The sequence below is a fragment of the Sorghum bicolor genome, chromosome 1, assembly GCF_000003195.3.
Source record: "Sorghum bicolor cultivar BTx623 chromosome 1, Sorghum_bicolor_NCBIv3, whole genome shotgun sequence".
In the NCBI taxonomy this organism is placed as follows: Eukaryota; Viridiplantae; Streptophyta; class Magnoliopsida; order Poales; family Poaceae; genus Sorghum; species Sorghum bicolor.
The window spans coordinates 70,552,681-70,570,582 of NC_012870.2; the positions used below are offsets into that span (position 1 = coordinate 70,552,681).

The window sequence follows — 17,902 nt, forward strand, 5'->3', positions numbered from 1 at the left end:
CGGTGAGCGGGGGAAACAGGGGTTTCTGTGCGAGTTGAGGTTCAGACTTCGGATAAAAGCTGGCCAGTTGGGTCGAAGGTTCCAACCACCAAGCTTCTTTTGCCCAGTCAGATGTACAGGTCGCTTCAATTGCGTCCTTTGCCTATTCTATTTCTGTTCCGGACAACGACGCCATTCAATGGAGTATGTATCTAGTTAGATCTACCTGTACAAAAAGTAACAGGAGGTTAATAGCCTCCGAGCTCCATACAGAAGAACAAGGCTAGTTTCAGACCGGTAAACACCTACCTACACAAAATCATATTCTGCTTCTACATCTACAGTGTTTCGTACCATAACCACCGGCAGCAGTGCCAGTCTCAATGTTATGAAATCATTAGTTAGCATAAATTCGGCAGGAAGCATGATGTCCGAATACAAAGGGCACGTTGACAGCATCTCATCACCAACACCAATAGCTCTGTACAATGTTATAATACCAAAAGGAAATCCTAACAGACAAAACTATATTTTTACATACAGTTACCAACCAACGAAAAGCCTAGAAGAACAATAATCTGCACAGAAAGGTAAAGGTTCTACGAAACGCTAATCACTCATGGGACATGTCATGTACAATAATGTAGAAAAAGGACCATGACAGCAAGTCAGCAACCATAAGTACGAGAAGGATGGATCAGGTAGTCAGAAGTCCAGGCTCTATCACCTTGCTTGCCGGGGCTTTGTCCCTCTGCTCTACATAGGCAGATGGGAACCAGCCAGCCTTTCCCTTGCATTCACCTTCAGACCAACCGTTTGCCGCCACCTGTGAAGAAAGACAATGTGCTTAGTCAGCATTCCGGCACCCCCTCTATATCTCCCAGAGAATTAACAAGACGACGAACAGGACAATTATAAGCTGTCTCACATCTGTTCGTTTTGTAAAGGATTGCTGGTCACAGTTACAGCACCACACAATAGGATGCTGCCTTATGAATTACTATACATTATTTAGTGGGGAGCTATGAATTTGTATTATTTATTATCCCAACTTGGCCATGAGGTACCTCGATAACATTTAGTGTTTAGATCCCAACTTGGCCATGAATACCGGTATCCCACAACCTCAGTAACACTTAATTGTCAACAAAGAAAGCAAACCATGTACCTGGCGGACCACAACATATTCACCCACCGCGAGACTGAGCTCACCATCAGCCTGAGCATCGAATGGATGAATAACCTGCCCAAAAAGCAAGTAAAAAAAATCCCTGAGCTAATAGAATAACACGCTGTTTTGTCAAGCACTGCAGACTAAATGTACCCAATAATTATGTTCAGCACTTGTGATACAGTGTCAAGCATTGTTGAAGATCCATTCACCAATCAAATCCATTATTCAAGTATAAATTGGGTGCTGGGATCAGAAATAAAACTCCAATAATTTCAGGCTAGTCATGTACCCAATACAGAGTTCACATAATTTCAGGACTTCTCATGCAATAATATGGGTCTGGAGAATGAGGAACTCATGCCAGACAGAAGGTGGACCAGGGAAATTCTATATTGAAAAATGCCGAGCTTAGAGCAAACACATCCTAAAAACTAATGCATTATATATACAATGATATTCACAGCATGCAGGGCAAAAAACAATCATACCTCCCCCAGAAATTGCACCTCCTGACTATTCCCTGTGGACTCGCTAGGTTTAGTTAATACTGGATCTTCAGATGTGCTATGTGAGTGCACTTGTGCTGGGCCTGTATCTGATTCAGGCTCCGATGACTGTTCATCATAATGGTTTGCTGACTCATTATGATGCTTTGCATAGAGCATCTGCGCATAAGCGAAAAACGAAACATAATGATCTTCAGCGTATCAAGGTTTAAGACAATGCAAACTAGCTATACAGGTGAAAAAATGATCTTTCTCGGCCAGTTGTGCACCTCATCATGGAGTTTATTCAGAATATCAGCTGCATTTTGATGATATGTCCTCTCAGCATCAACCTGTAAGCATAGACTAAGGGTTCTCAAGAACCATCTAACTCTTTATCCAAGAAACTTAATGCAGATGAGTGATAGGCATTCTTCGGTCAAAGTAACAGAAGCCTGCACAGGTTTGCAAACACAGCAGCGCATGGAATACTTGAACTATTTGTCCAGGAATTTGAATTCACGAAAACCGTAGCAAGAGAAATGTTGATTCTTTGCTCAGGAAGTTCCAAAACTTTTAGTGTTAACATGCAAATTCTTTTTTCTTGAACAATTAATATGCAAATTATACTACTACTATGACATTTGAAGACAGTTAATCAAAGGGGATAGGCCCTGTTTGGTAGAGTTGTAAAAAAAGCGCTTATCTGAGAAGCTGTACAAATAAAGCAAAAGCGCGGTCAAAATAAGCTGGTCCGACACAGCTTTAGGTGCTGCGGGGAGAAGCGTGGCTAAAAAAAGCATGCCGTTTGTTTTAGAGCATCTCCAAGAGTTTCTAAAAAAACAATTGGTAGATCAATAAGTTTTTCAAGAGGCTACAAAAAATTGGGAGCACATTTGTTGGGTTCCTCCAACCGTTTCAAAAATCTCGCTCCTAGAGGTAAAAGACAATTTTGCATCAGGAATCTCGGATTATTTCCAAATCACCACAACCATTTTTATACTTTCTTTTTTCTCTTGTGCATTTGCATTGCGAACCTTGTCATTACTCCATATTCTTCCCCACGTCCTTCCACCTCCAGAATGGCCGACCAATACGTGCGCGTATACACTTGGATTGTTTTTCCCATGTGCAGAAAGATTGGTAGTTGAGATAAGGAGTTGTTGGAGAGTGTTTTTTTTTTCAATCTTGGGAGTGAGTTTTGTAAACTCTTGGAGATGCTCTTAGTCTCAGCTTATTTTGGCCATATAAGTTGTACCAAACAGGCCCCTAGACGATCCTGTATTACAGGTTTAAATCCAAAAATCCCAATTCTGCTCTTCGGAAACAAGGGATGGTCTGTTGATCAAATTTCTAGAATGAATACGAAGGATGGGGTCAACCCCCAACCCTGGTCTGAACATGAAGCACAAGAAGAATCATAGATAACTATACAAGAGATATGCTGAAAATAGTACCAAGGATGGCAAATCTTTAGAAATGTGAAATCTAGCAATTAAGTGCAGGTTGTTGAGACGGAAAGGCTTGAGAGGATTGAGTGGTCACATACAGGAGATCCTAATCACTGCGAAAATGGATCAGGTGCTTTCACTTAATATATGAATAGCTGAACCAAATCATACCATGGCAAGGAGACGTTCATATGTAACTTGCTGTTGCTGAGCCTCTACAGCCTCCATAGCTGCAGTTGCTTCTCTTCCTAATGCTGCCAGTGTAGTTCGAAGATCTGATAATTTTGATTCTGCATGTTGCAGTTTCACAGAGTTATCTGTGTTACCACTACTTTCCTTGGATTTAAGTTGCTTTCTCATCACATCAGCTATCTAATAAAATAATTCACAATTAGTAGCTGCCACTAGTCTATGTAGGGAAAAAAATATTTTTTATGATTCATTACCTGAGACTCCATGTCCTGTCTGATCCGTTGATAGCGGTAAGTTAGCAATCGAGCATCTTCAAGAGGAGCACTCATTATCATTTCTCGGAGAGGCTCAAAAACCTGTAAAGTTGTCAATAAAGCCAATAAGCTAAAGCTAGCATCAAAGATATATCAACTTAGATGATCTAAGCTACTTCATGGATTAAAGAGCATTCACAACCCTGAAAATTCTATCAACAAGTGAAAGTTTGTCATCACCTGCTCTCCAAGACTTTTAAGAAGATCCTCCCGCTCTTTCTCTATTTGTTTATGAGATTTACCGAACTCCTCAGATGCCCTTGCAAGAGCAAAACCAAAATGTTGATTGTCGTTTCCATATTTACAACAATCCTCGGCTAGTTTTTTCACTACAGAAACATCGTACCACGATTACAAAATATCCCAAGATATAAGGAAGCACACAGATATAGCAGAAAAACTAATACCAAAACTCACCTATCTCCATCTGTTTGGTGCTAATCGCAATGAAACCTTCCACCCCTCGTACAATATTTCGCTGGAAATGCTACAGAACAAGAGTTTTTGCCGAAAGAACCTTTAAACAATCAGCTACGCTCGTATTTGTTGTGAGGCATGTGATAAGCGGAAGTTAACTCATACCTTAGCTGCTCTTGTAGTACTGTAAAGCCTCTGGAGATTTTGGTGGCACTCAAGCTCCGCTTCATCAACAAGAGAAGGATCTTGATTATATCGCGCACTGAACTGCTTGAGAACCGCCTGCATCATGACACATAACTCTCTCAAGGAGGCCACACAGGCAAGGAAGCAAGGGAAAGGCTTACAGCCTATGCGAATTAATGAAGCCTCAGCTGCAGAACAAATCAGCAGCCGCAGGCCAACGGCATGAATTGGGCAACCAGAAGCAGGCTGGCAATACACAATTCAGTTGCTTCCAGTTCCAATTGCTCCTGCTCTCCCAACCCAATACACAACATCTAGGAGCTCGAAATCCCAAAACTAAAGAACTAGTTTAGCAGAAGAAATCAACTACGTGAGCAAGCACACCAACAACAGCACGATATACACGTTCTTCCCAGGGTGTGCTCAAATCCCGCGCCTTCGCCGCGCACCCGGCCACGCCCGTTTGATCGGCGCGAAGCAGAATTGCTCGAATTCAGAGGGGAAACCAAGAGGAACCCGTACCTGCTGCTGCTTGGCGACGTGCTCCCGGAGCTTGCTGGCCTGCTTCTTCAGCGCCTCCATCCCGCGCCAATCGGTTACGGAGGATTGGATTGGGGGAAGCGGCAGCGGTGCGAGCTGAGGAACACCCCAGGAACAAAAAAAAAAAGGGCAGGGTTACCACTCGCTCAGCTCAGACGCCCAGGACGGCGGCCGCGAACCAGCGGGAAGCGGCTAGAAAACGGCTGCTGCCGGGGACGGCGGCCGAGGCTGTACCAAGTAGTAGGCGCCACAGGCGTCGGGCGTCAGCCTTGCACACGGAATCGGTGCTCCGATAGTGCGGAGACGGGGGAATAGTAGCAGGGAAGCCAGGATGGCAGGCAGCGGCCGGTGTGGTGCGTAGCGCTGGTAGACCGTGGCTCGTCCGATCCCGCGCGGCCACTCCGCGTTTTGTTCCGGTGCGAGAGGCCGAGAGCGGTGGTGGTGTAGTGGGGGTGTGGTGGGGTGGGTGAGGAGAGGCCGAGAGGGAGGGGTCGGCCTGCCTCGCCTGCTTCGCTGTAGCGGTTGCTGCCGTTGTCGCGCGCGCCGCGCAGCGCCTGGCAAAGGGTAAAAAGGCAGGGTGAAAAGCTCAGGGAAAGTGCACGCGGTCGCGGCGGATAGGGAGAGACACGACACGAGGAAGCGGCGACGCCGTGTGGCCACGGTGTTGGACGGCGCCCGTCGTGGCGAAACGGGAGAACTCCAAAAGTTGAAAGCTCGCAAAGCTGTAGCGGACGTAACCGCGGTTAAAAAAGGTAGGGAGAATACGGGATCAGCGATCAAATCAGGGGAGAGATCGCGTTACTCGCACGCCCATGGCAAAGGCAGCGCCGTGAGCGTAGGAGCGAGCGATCCGACGGGGAGCCTAGGAACGACGAATTAACCGAAAGTGGCGGTTGCGGAGGCGTCCCGTCGTCATCTGTGACCGGAGACAACGGCACGGAGGCTGCACCAAAAGCACCGCCCACGCTTACCACCCCCCTCCCCCGCTTGCCGGCCTGCCACTGTCAGTGTGCCATCGGATCGGGGAGTCGCAACTCGCAAGCCTTCTACTATCACCGTCCTGCGTTAACTCCAACCGCATCTTCATCACCGGAGATAAATGCGTGGTGTTTTGTTTTTCTTTTTACCCCCGGTCGCTTTCGCTTGGGACCTGCAGGGTAAGGCTACTCCGTCAACTCATCTCATCTGATCTCTAAAATAGTGGGACGTTTCATGTCGTCTCAAGTGAATGCTCTGTGATGCAAGCATCACTTACTGGACTTGCCAAGTTGCAATTCTGCAATGGGTAGTCCACTGATGTTGCTCGCTTGTTCCTTTCCATGAACAACAGGTCATCATATCATAGTGATAACAGCTTCAGCAAAGCGACGAGCATGTACAGAAACTGAGTTGCCGAGACTTAAACAACACAATCCAGCTAATCAATCACCTGCAAGCAAAACACCAGCAGATCCACATCCACCAGGCCGTCGCCCTCAGTGAGCTGGTCAAGATGCACTGCATACCTGTAAGCAATAAGATGGATGCCTCCACAAGCCAGCAGTCACAAACAATGTACTACAAAAAAAAAAAAAAAAGGAATCACAAAGTAGCAGGGCACGAAGGCACCGGCTGATAATTGGACAGAAATCGCTCCTCGGCAGGTCTACTGAAAGCTGACAACGAATTCAAGTCTCGGTCCAAATAAACAAAATATAAGCAAAGAAACCAATGTCATGATATCCAGATTGTTCATTGTTGATACGGTGACCAGTCACAACCCACCACTGACTAACATCAGCAGATGACGCAGCAGACAGCAAACAACGTTACCAGTTATGGTGCCAAACACTTCAGCAGTTTTCATTATTCTGAGAATTCTCATCGACACAGAACCGCGCACCGTTCTCCAGAACACGAACACGGGGAGGTAATGAAGGATCAGTCATCCAGCCAGCCACCGTAGCCTTCTGGCTGCTGACATGGGAGTGAAGGCCGAGATGCAGAGGACTCCATGGGAGCAGTGCTGGTACTCGCGTTAGGCTCAGGTGCTTCAGTTTCTTCAGGAAGTTTCTCATTCAGATCAGACATGAACACAACAGGGCTTTCAGGAATTTTCAGATGATCCCGTGTTGCGCTGTTGAGTTCTCCCACCATCTCATGCTTCCTGGAAATGATTATACATTTTTGCAGAAATCACTGATTCTGAAACACATGTTGGGGATTGGAAACAGTCAAACAGATCCTGAATGACAGTAAGGATGGAAAGCTAAAAAACTTACCTACAATAGAAAAACCAACGTCTTGGGCCTCTTTTTTTTGAAGGAGCTCGTCTTGGGCCTTTTGGCATCCCAATCTTGAATGTTCGTGCGACTTCACCGTCGGCAACATTGGAGATATCCCTGTGAAACAAGTACCGACGGTCAATGCAAACAAATTCATTTAAATCAACAACATGTCCATATCACCGGTATCTAAGTACACAAACTACATGGTACCTTGGCAGGCACTTCCGGTGGTATGCCACTGGACAACGCCTGCATTGTACCAGGTATGTTTCCTTCTTCTTTTCTGTCTGTTCGCTAGTTATTACTGTTTCTCCCTTATTCTTGCATGAATGACATTCATGCAAAGGGCATTCGAAGTCCTGGCGATTTTTAGTAGGATCGTACTTCGAAAGGCATTTAGGATGGTAAAAGCGCCCACAATACTTCTTCTGACACTTAAGGACCTCCTGATAAAAGGTAAATAAAAAGTTAGCAAAATGAAGGAAAATGACCAATCATGATTAGCATATGCATATGCAAAACGTTGTTAAGATTCAGAGCACATATGAAATAAGGTATTGTTAACTCTTTCATTCTATCTACTCCCAACAATTTCAGCTCTTGTAGATAAAAATCCTCTGTAACATCCTAAGTTCAAAATCTGCTTATGGCCCAGCTCCTTATATGGAATGAGCTCGTATACGCATAGCACATTGTATGTGGACTCGTTTCATATGAGGACCTGGACTATAAGCAAATTTTGGACGTGGGTAGTGTTGCATCATCGGTCCTTTTCACTTATCCTCAGTTACATAAAATTCATAGTGAAAATCAAGAAAAATATCCCATCATGAATAGAAGAGGAAACATCTTATATGAAATATTAGTCTTTTTTTTCTTGATAGACATACCTCTGGCGAACCTGGAGGCATCTCGGAGGATCCCAACTCCCCACAGACAAAGCATTGGTGCTTCTTATACTCACAGTTCTTGCATATAAAGTTGAACGATTTCGATTTCTACATCATCGATACGTATGGACATTAAAAGGCTATGTTGACATAATAAAACAAGAAGAAAATCATCATTAGGCAAAGGAATAGCACCAATTGGTCATCCTTCAGTTCAAGACCTCTGCAACTAGAATGTTGACCATGGGAACTGTTTGGATGGAACAGCCTTCCACATTCACCATCACAACTATAATAAATCAAATTAGTCATGAATATACTAATAATTGAATAGCTGAGGTGATTAGTGCTTACTTCATTATCTACCTTAGTGTCCATACAATCTAGTTGAGAAATGATGTAACACTAAATTGATATACACACAGCGATAAGTTTAAGACTAGATGGCAAGTCAATGTATTTCTGCTCAAACTATGATAAATTTGTATAACAATTTTTAGCACCTTATCAAATACAACTAATAAATATTAAACGATCCACCAATTTGGGGATTGGCCATCCATATAGCAAATATGTTGAAGGTGGAACATAAGAAATGCAACCACATGACTATATACCTAGGAGAAAAAAATAGAACAATATACCTACCGTATCAAGAAACCGCCGTCATCACAAATTGCACAAAGATAATTGTCCTGTACAAGCAAGCAACCTAAGTTACGTAACTTAAAACTTGATGAACAACAAGAGTCTAACTGTTAAAAAACTATAGCTTGAACAATCAAACAAATGGACCTTGAAGGGAGGTGGATTATTAATTTATTTACATAGTAACTTCAGTTTATTTACAAGATGCATCCAGATACTCAAATTGTGTCATAGAATTTTCATTACTGGAGTCTAGGTAGACGAGAATAGTTCAGTACAATAAAATGCATACATTCTTAACAAAAGGTTCAATGACTCAAACAAGAAAAACTAAGTTTGCATTCGAAACTCCAAATAGATTTACATCAAGCTGAATAAGTCAACTGCAAGTAGGGGGCATTTCCCCCAAACAATGTCTTATAAGGAAGTCATTACCATGGGTCTTTATAAAAGCATCATATATCAAAAGGTACATCTTGAAGAGTTAGAGCAAATCAATCAAGAATGTGGGTCTTGTCTCTTCGGCGGTCCCAGAGATGTGTTACATCAAGAACCACATGTAAGACTCGTAGAAATCTTCTATAGGACTCCTATCTGACCTATAATAAATTGGAGAAGATTGGGCATGCATCGTGCTATAATAAAGGAAGGCCAACTAGGTCAATCACCTCGATTGATATTATGTGATCTCGTGCTGAGATTTGAACCCTACTATCCTAATCTATAAATAAGGGATTCCTTACAATCATCATCAACAAAGTCACACATTAGGAGTTGAGAGCCACCAAATAGGCAAACCTACTTTGCAATTGTTGAAAATCTATAGGTTTCCTTGGGTTTAGTTTGTGTTACATCCTAACTGACATAATCATTTTTGCGAGGTTGAATCATATTAGGGTTCTAGAGTAAGATACTTGATTTTCAAAGGTATATACAAGGTTGAGATGCTCAAATGTACAAATCTATTATGAGCATGCTTCTTTGCCATGCATGCGGTCTCTTTAGGATCCAATTTATCCTCGTATGATATTATTAGTCTAATGTTAGTTTGGAATATCTAATGTGATGCACCATTGTTATGTGTGGTAGATGCCATTACTTAGTGATGATATACTCATACCCTTTGAACCATCAACATGGGGCTAGTGTGTAGGCAACTAGTAGTCAAGGGTTTGAATGTTTACAGTGGTTCAAATATCATTTTGCTTTATGTAAATTGATCTATATCTAGAACTACAAATAGAAGATTTATGAGCAAGGATTATTCATTGGTTATGTCTTCTATATTATTTCTATCATGCGATATGTCTTTACTTCTTGTATATTTCTCTTGTTTTGTTATTTTGAAACCCTTACGTTGTGCACCCTATCTCTTAACAAAACTTCATTAGATGCATAGGTTAGTCTAGCTAGCAACTATTTATCCCATGTTTCCTTGTGGATAAGATAACCTTGGAATATACTTCAGGTGAAAGATATTGTGATGATTTGTATTGTTTCCTTTTAATGCTTGTATTGTATAGATCATGGCATCAAAACAAAATTTCTTGTTGTATGCATACAACTAATATCTATTTACATATTACATGGAAAAAAATGCAAGAACTACTAAGAAAGGATGTAAAACTTTACCACAATACCCATCTTCATGGTATCATCTCTTGCATTCCTCATGGGTGTTCCAACTATTAAGAATTGAACAATGAAAAAATAATGGATAAACGGTAGGAGTGTGTGTAGAAATCATTTATCGCAAAAATATTATCAAATTGCATATATAAACCACAAATTCTAGAAGTGAAACAATTAAAATATATAATAAAATATCAATTGATATTAGTATACAAAACCAACCCATTTGAAGCCAATATGATATGAGCCACTAGGATTCAAAAGACTTACCTGTTATGAACATAATATCTACTATGTAAAAGAATGCAAAAGACCAAAAGGTTTAAGGGGGTGTTTGGGATTGGTCTACTCTACATTTTCAGCTTCTCTCTATGTTTGTTAACCAAACGACTTTAGCTCCACACACTCTGTTCGAGGAAAAAGGGTAGAGTTGTGAGAGCACCTAAAGCGGTGCTCTATAAACTTCAAGTTTTTGTGTGAAGCTACTCTACGGTGAAGTTTATAGAGCGAGTTTATGGAGCAGTCCTAAACACCCCCTAAATAAAACCAAGGTGTTTGTGTTTGGCAAGTTGAGTAAAGCAACTAAAGGAAGTCAACTTTTTCCAAGGGAAACAAGGACTTATATTAAATCCTTATACAATATATCCCCAAATTACATACAAAAATATCTAAAATAAAAAGTATATAATATTCTATCTAGATTCTTTCATCTTCTTCTTCTCTAATGGCTTCCCTCGAACATTAGAACCAAAGTACAGTCCTTATGCCGAATCTAATGACTAATCCCAAAACATTGGACATGTCGCAAGATCAATGCTTTGGAACCAGTCCAAAATGCATCTAAATCGCTGAAATAATATCGATAGTTGCATCATCAGGTGTGACATAGGATGAAGATTCATCATCTTGAGACCTCTAAATCCTCTCCACGACCATCAATGGTGAGATTGATGATCCAGAGTCCTTGTCCTCATATGGGGCTCCCAAAAGCAATAAAGGCCACAAATTGGCTGCTTAATGATGAAGTCGATGCCTTCAATGGCGATCTCATCGTGGCAATCATCAAAGCCATTGTAGGACATACAATCCCAACCAAAAATCATCTGATTTCACTATAATTTATTTGGATTTAACCCTAAAACACTAAAAACTATGAGAAAAACAATGGATCCCCTTCCCTTCTTGTCTCTGGCAGATGCATCGGAGAGATAGAAGGAGAGGGCCCAGGCGGAGGCAACGACAACAGTAAGGAGCAAGGATAGAGAGAAATGTATGGAAACCATAAGGTTTTATACTCCTCTTATATATATGTGAACGCCATGATGCGGATGGAGCAAAAAGGGAAATCAAATCTGAAACACAAGAAAGGGAAAAGGAGAGACAACATACCGCACGGGAGAGGGAGGGGAGCACAGGCCTTGTAGCGGCGATGGCGATGGCGGAGATGACGCAACGCACGAGAAGAACACAACGACAGAAAGCGAGGCGAAAAGAGGGGAGGCTGCAAGCTGGCGGCCCGATGGGATAGAAAAGGCTAGGGAGGCCAGGGCGCCCGCAGCGGTCCAATCAGAGGAAGGCATGGGTATATGGTGCTACTCTGACCAACAAGGACACGCAATAGAAAATCCTACATCAAGGAGGGAATCGGACGGTCCAAAGTAATCATGGTATCATGGACACGCTCATAGGTGGCCAAGCTCCTCACTTGATAAGAAGAAAATACTTTATGGCATCAAATAGTTTGATAGATCAAGTCAACAAAATAAAAATATAGAGGCTAGAATAAACAAAAGCGACCAATTTCATAGATTTATACTATAATGTAATATATTTGTATAAGTTTCTTAGAGAAAATCACCCATCAAAGAGTCCATACATTCAATGGAGAGTGCTACTATAATACCTAGGCCCATTACTGATTACTCATGGTCAAGTGTGGTAGTGTAATAGGATTAATTCTATTGAGTTACATCTTTCATGTATTCACTAGTTCAACCCAAAAGTTTAAATTGGTGAGCAATTCACATATGCTTCAACACCCCTCTCACGCAAAGGCTTCGTCAAGCCTGAAACATGGAAATAGGAGTTGGCTGTAATTAAATAAAATATTTCCAATCGACAAGAAGGTTATCAAGACCCCTAGCCTTGGTACCATATTAATAAGTTGCATGCACCAACTAATTTAGCCCCAAAACTTAAATTGATAAAGGTAGTCAATTCATTCATACTTCAATAAACTACACATAAATAGTTAAGGTGGGATGGGATTGGTATAAGAAACACTCGAATACCACATTAGGTTGAACCCTTTTACATGCCAAAGAGGAAAATATGCAAGTGCAGGCACTCTATTGAGACTACCATAGGTGTGTTGACTAGATGAAGAATTTTAGGTCCATGGTGTTATTTAGGTCCATAGTGTTAAGGATGATATCATCCTTTTCACATGCTTGAAATGCACATCACATGAATAGATACCAACTTTGGAACATTTTTTCATACAAAGTATTGTAGTGTAAGGAGTTTATGGACTCTTTCATTTGATGCGCATGATAACCTTCTTGTTGTTCGGTTGCAACTGAGTTTCCATATGCCAAGATAAGGAGTTTGAGCCTTGTTTGGAATGTGGTATGCTAGATCATTCCTTTGGTAGTTGCCTGAGTACTGTGTGTATTGGGTACCCAATATCTTGGTACTCATCACACAATATATCAGTTACACTAAAGTGTGTCCTAATGTGTAAATTGAATATATATATATATATATATATATATATATATCCCTATTTAAAATTGGTCTGAAGCTGAGGCTCTATTATGTTAAGGGAATTGGATTGGACGAGTTGAATCTAGGGATCCAAATCAAATTTGGTTTGAATCTAAATCTAGGCTTTTCTAGCTATGATAGAAGCATCTAGCAACAATATGGGATAGCTCCTTACGGTACTCAGATTCAGAGATGAGGCGGTTCCAGGAACGACAAACACACTTATAACTGCACAAGAAATGGGCGACGACACATTGGAGGATGAGGACCAAGACATGGTCTATGAGGACGACCACTTCATTTCTCTTGTTGGGGGCTCCTCCTCCATCTTGAGTTCTTGACTAGGATCTAGTGGAGCAGGGCCAATGATAGAAGCGACGACATTGTCACCTAAATTAGAGAATTGTTGGTATAAATTAAATGCATATCACTAATACAGTAGCCACCTTTTATCAACCTATACCTCTTAGCATAAATCTAGGTTGTTATCCCTAGAAACTGAGCTAGAAGTAATGTCGGTATTATTCTTTCATTTTATGTGACTAGACAGAATTATAAAGATAAATATATAGATATAAATGAATAAGAATGATTCTACAAGCGGATAGATAATTATACCATTGTATCATTTTACCTAGAGTAATACCACGTTATTGATTTATAATTTTACCACTGGGGTTAGTGGAAGCAATAACAACAGGCTCAAAGAAAGATTCATTAATTAAATCACATATAGAGCCCTTGTCACAAGTCACAATGACTTTCTCTTTCTTGGCTTTCTCAAGGAGAGAGGAGTGATCCTTTTCAAGCTTAGAGTTAACATCACCAAACTCTTCACGGTCTTCCTTTAGATTCTCATGAGAGGCTTCGAGCTCATCAAAGGATTGCTTGAGAGCTTTAAGCTATTTTTGCAATTCTTTGCACTCCTTTTCTCATCTCAAGACATCTATGGGCATTCTTCAACATGTCCATGAGTTCCTCCTTTGACTCATCATCATCATCATCATCACTCCTACAATCATCACTTTTATCATATTTTATCTTAGTGGGCTTTGACATGAGGCATGTCGAAGGAGTGTCAAAGAGAGAATATTTGTTGTTGATGGCGATGCTTGCAAAAGCCTTCTTCTTGGATTTTTTTATTAGCATCACTAGAATCATCATTATCCAAAGAAGTATCACTATCCTAAGTCACCACATAGCTACCACCCTTCTTCTTTTGGAATGTCATTTTCTTCTCCTTCTTCTCCTTCTTTTCTTTCTTTTCTTTTCTCACTTCTTCTCATTCTCATCACTGTCGCTGTTGTAGGAACAATCCACTATAACATGATCCTTGCTCTTGCACTTGTCACATCTTCTCACATATTCTTTGCTATTATTTTAATCTCTTCTCTTTCTTGCACCATAGCTCTTTTTCTTCATGAATTTGCCAAACTTGTGCACGAAGAGAGCTAGTGCTTCATCATCAGTGTCACTTGCTTGCTCATCTTCACTTGTTTCTTCTTTCTTGAACTTGCCCATGTTCTTGGATGAGCTAGCCTTGAATGCCATACTTTTCTTCTTATTGTCCTCATCCTTCTGTCAACCCCATCCCTTTCCATGTGGTATCTCTTGTGTCATGACATCACCTAGTACTTGGTTAGGAGTAAGTTTTTTCAATCCTCCTCTTATGATGATCAATCTTAATGTCTCAAATCCTAGAGGTAAGCACATCAAGAACTGATGAGAGACATCATCATCATTTATCTTCTCACCCAAGCTTTTCAAGTCATTCACAATAACTTGTAATCTATGAAACATCTTCGGGATGCTCTCATCATCCTTTATCTTGAAGCTTGACAACTTGTCCTTGAGAATGTATAGCTCGGTACTCTTGACGGCTAGCGTGCCCTCATATGTTTCCTCTAATCTCTTCCATGCTTCACTTGCTCTCTCACAATCCTTGATTTGCTCAAACACCTTGAATCAATTACATTGTATATAGTGTTGAAAGCCATAGTGTTGCATTGCTTATTTGCTTTATCTTGGTTGGTGATATTGGTGGGATCAAGAATCACAAAATCACTCTCGGTCACATCCCACACTTGATCATTGATTGAACCTAAATATTTTTTTTATTTTTCTCTTCCAATAATCATAGCATGTACCATCAAAGAATGGTGGTTTGCCCCCCACATGGTTGAACACAACTTAAGCCATCTTTTGACACTAAAGGTTGTTAAACCTTGATTAAATGGTGATCATGGCTTCAACACTACTTGAAAGGTCCTAATATGTCTAGAAGGGGTGAATAGTCTATTTAAAGTTCTATAAAGCACTAGAGTAAAGGATTAGTATAACAAAAGGCGTAAACACAATTTTGCTTTAGCTCTACAAGGGTTGTAAGCCACCTATTAAATTATTCTAGTTGCTATGATCTCTAGACAAACAAAGGCTAAGTCACTATGAGCTCTCACAACTAGCTACACCATAGAGCTCACTAGATGGAGATACTAACTCAAGCAAGACAAGCTCTCAAGACTAATTACACTAAAGAGCTTGTCACAACTAATTTGCGGAAAGAAAATAAGAGAGTAGAAATTTATACAGCCGTGGAGAGGAATGAACCAATCACAATATATATATATATCAATCATCAGGAGAATACCAACTGCAATTGAGATAAGATTTTTATCCCAAGGTTCACGTGGTTAGTGACACACTAGTCCCCATTGTGTCGACCAACACTTGGTGGTTCAGCGGCTAATAGATATTTCACAAACCTAGCCCAACAAATGGGCGCCGTAAAAACCTACCCACAAGCGAGGTAGCTCAATGACATGAGCAATTTATTAGAGTGACTTTTGGGGCTCCATCGGGGAATAAGCCCAAGAACCCCTCATAAATAAATCCTTGATTGTGGGTAGACAAAATCACCAAATCCCCTTACTAATCCACAAAGCACCAACCATCTAGATGACGATAATCACCAAGAGTAACAAGAAATCCAAAACTGCAAGAATCACCTAGTGCCACAAAAGTTTGCAATCACAAATGCACCTAGGGATCCCCTCAATCCTCTTTCAGAATAAGCCATGGACTAGGAGAGGGAGAGGAGAGGGAGGAGATCCACTTGAAGCTCTTAGATCAAACACTGGAACTCGATCTTTCACTTGAATGGAGCACAAAACACTAAGAGTGATAGAGTTGAAAAGAAGAGAGCTTTCTTTTTGTACTCTTGGTTTCTTAGATGCAAGAGGTGAGGAATGGGAACCAATGGGAGAGAAGGGAAGGATTGCTACCTTATTTGGGATGTCATGGCAGGGATGTGTTTGTCCACCAACCGCCATGCGACAGCGAGGGGTTCACCATGGCCCCGATACATAAGCGTCTTAGCCCCAACCATGATGCACGTAATACCCTAAATGTTCGTAGGCGCAGACAAAAATACAAGAGGAAGGAAGCCAGCCATGGCTACCACCCTCATCACGATGGACATTATGACAGCGGCGGACCAAAGCCTAAGCCTTGGTCCGTGGGGACCCTGGGCTTTCGATCAGCAGATCCTCAACACGCCTTTCCCTCCATGGTATCGACCACCTATAAACATCCCAAGATACTCTAAGAAAACAAACCCTGACTTGTGGCTCGAGGATTATTGGCTCGTTTGTCAAGCCAATGGTACGGATAACGCCTACTTCATTATCCGCCAACCTCCCTTTGTTCTTGGCTGATTCAGCGCAAACATGGCTAGAGCACCTCCCGCCCAACCAAATTCAAAGCTGAGTGAACTTAAAGATCTTTGTGGAAATCTTCCAGGATACCTACACATGCCCCTAGGAAACCCTGCATCTCATAAACTGCCAATAGAAGTATGTGGAGACCCTCCGTGAGTATATCTAGTGCTTCTCTAGGCAACAATGAATGGATTAGATTAGTGAGCTATGGTTGTTAGATATGAGACAAAAGGATAAAAATAGATTATAGAGAGAGGATCATAAAGGAGACGAACAATCTCAAGTCAAAACAATAAAGCGTTCGACCTGTAGCAATTATTTTCGTGTTATCAAAGATTCTATACAATACTGTGTTCATGTGTGGCATCATGGCATTGTAGGGCATTTTCTTCTTTCATTTATTTCATGATATGCATCTCATGCCCATTCAGATATGACATATCTATATATATGGTTTAATTTGGCAGAGCTCTTACTTTAATTTCTTATAGTTTTTTACAAGGTGTCTAGCTAAATGTCAATCTAGGCTCCTCGTTAAGTGTAAAAGATCTAGAATCATAAAAATATAACTCCTCGTTAAGTGTAGAAGATCTAGAATCATAAAAATATAACTCCTCATTAAGTGTAGAAGATCTAAAATTATAAAAATATAACTCCTTCTCTTTCACACAAACTCTAACAAAATTGTTTTAAAATTGCTAGTGAAGCTATTTTACAAAATAAATTCAGTTCCACGAGCTAAAAAATGTTGTTGCTCCACATGAGTCAGAGCTAGAAATGCTGCTGCTCCACATGAGTCAGAAAAAGTTTTTAAATTTTGATAATATAACACTTTCGTTCATATCTTCTATTCTTATAGAGATTTCTAAAATCTCAATATGCAAGCTATCCACATCAACAATCTATAAAAATTTACAATTATAGTCAACTAGCACATATAATTATGATAATTATTTCTTCGTCTACTAGCATGTATTTAGCTGTTTAATATATCAAATCATTCAACAAAATTAATTTAAGATAATTTCATTCATATAATAATAAATATAAATAGTCTATTTTTTTAAAAAAATATCTAAAATTCCTACGGCGTATTCTCCTAGTTTAATTATTATTATCTAACCATAACTAGTTTATATTTAATTATTATTATCCAACCATAAATAAACTATAACCATAGACTACTTTGTATGTAATTATTATTATCTAACCAACTAAAATAAAAAATTCATCTTATAAATTACA

General features: G+C 40.6%; 2 protein-coding genes across 2 annotated transcripts; both read right to left on the bottom strand.

Moving 5' to 3' along the window:
• Positions 366-5,177, bottom strand: LOC8081527 (SH3 domain-containing protein 2). Its single transcript, XM_021451009.1, has 11 exons — positions 4,973-5,177; positions 4,721-4,834; positions 4,178-4,294; positions 4,013-4,082; positions 3,776-3,924; positions 3,536-3,637; positions 3,261-3,461; positions 1,929-1,991; positions 1,642-1,818; positions 1,148-1,222; positions 366-805 (listed from the first exon to the last, which is right to left on the bottom strand). Exons 2-11 carry the CDS (start codon positions 4,778-4,780, stop codon positions 677-679), a joined length of 1,143 nt encoding a protein of 380 aa, XP_021306684.1. The 5' UTR covers positions 4,781-4,834; positions 4,973-5,177; the 3' UTR covers positions 366-676.
• On the bottom strand, positions 6,383-11,677 carry LOC8081528 (protein ENHANCED DOWNY MILDEW 2). Its single transcript, XM_021455271.1, has 8 exons — positions 11,565-11,677; positions 10,176-10,228; positions 8,544-8,590; positions 8,091-8,184; positions 7,896-8,003; positions 7,216-7,451; positions 7,000-7,119; positions 6,383-6,884 (listed from the first exon to the last, which is right to left on the bottom strand). Exons 2-8 carry the CDS (start codon positions 10,215-10,217, stop codon positions 6,659-6,661), a joined length of 873 nt encoding a protein of 290 aa, XP_021310946.1. The 5' UTR covers positions 10,218-10,228; positions 11,565-11,677; the 3' UTR covers positions 6,383-6,658.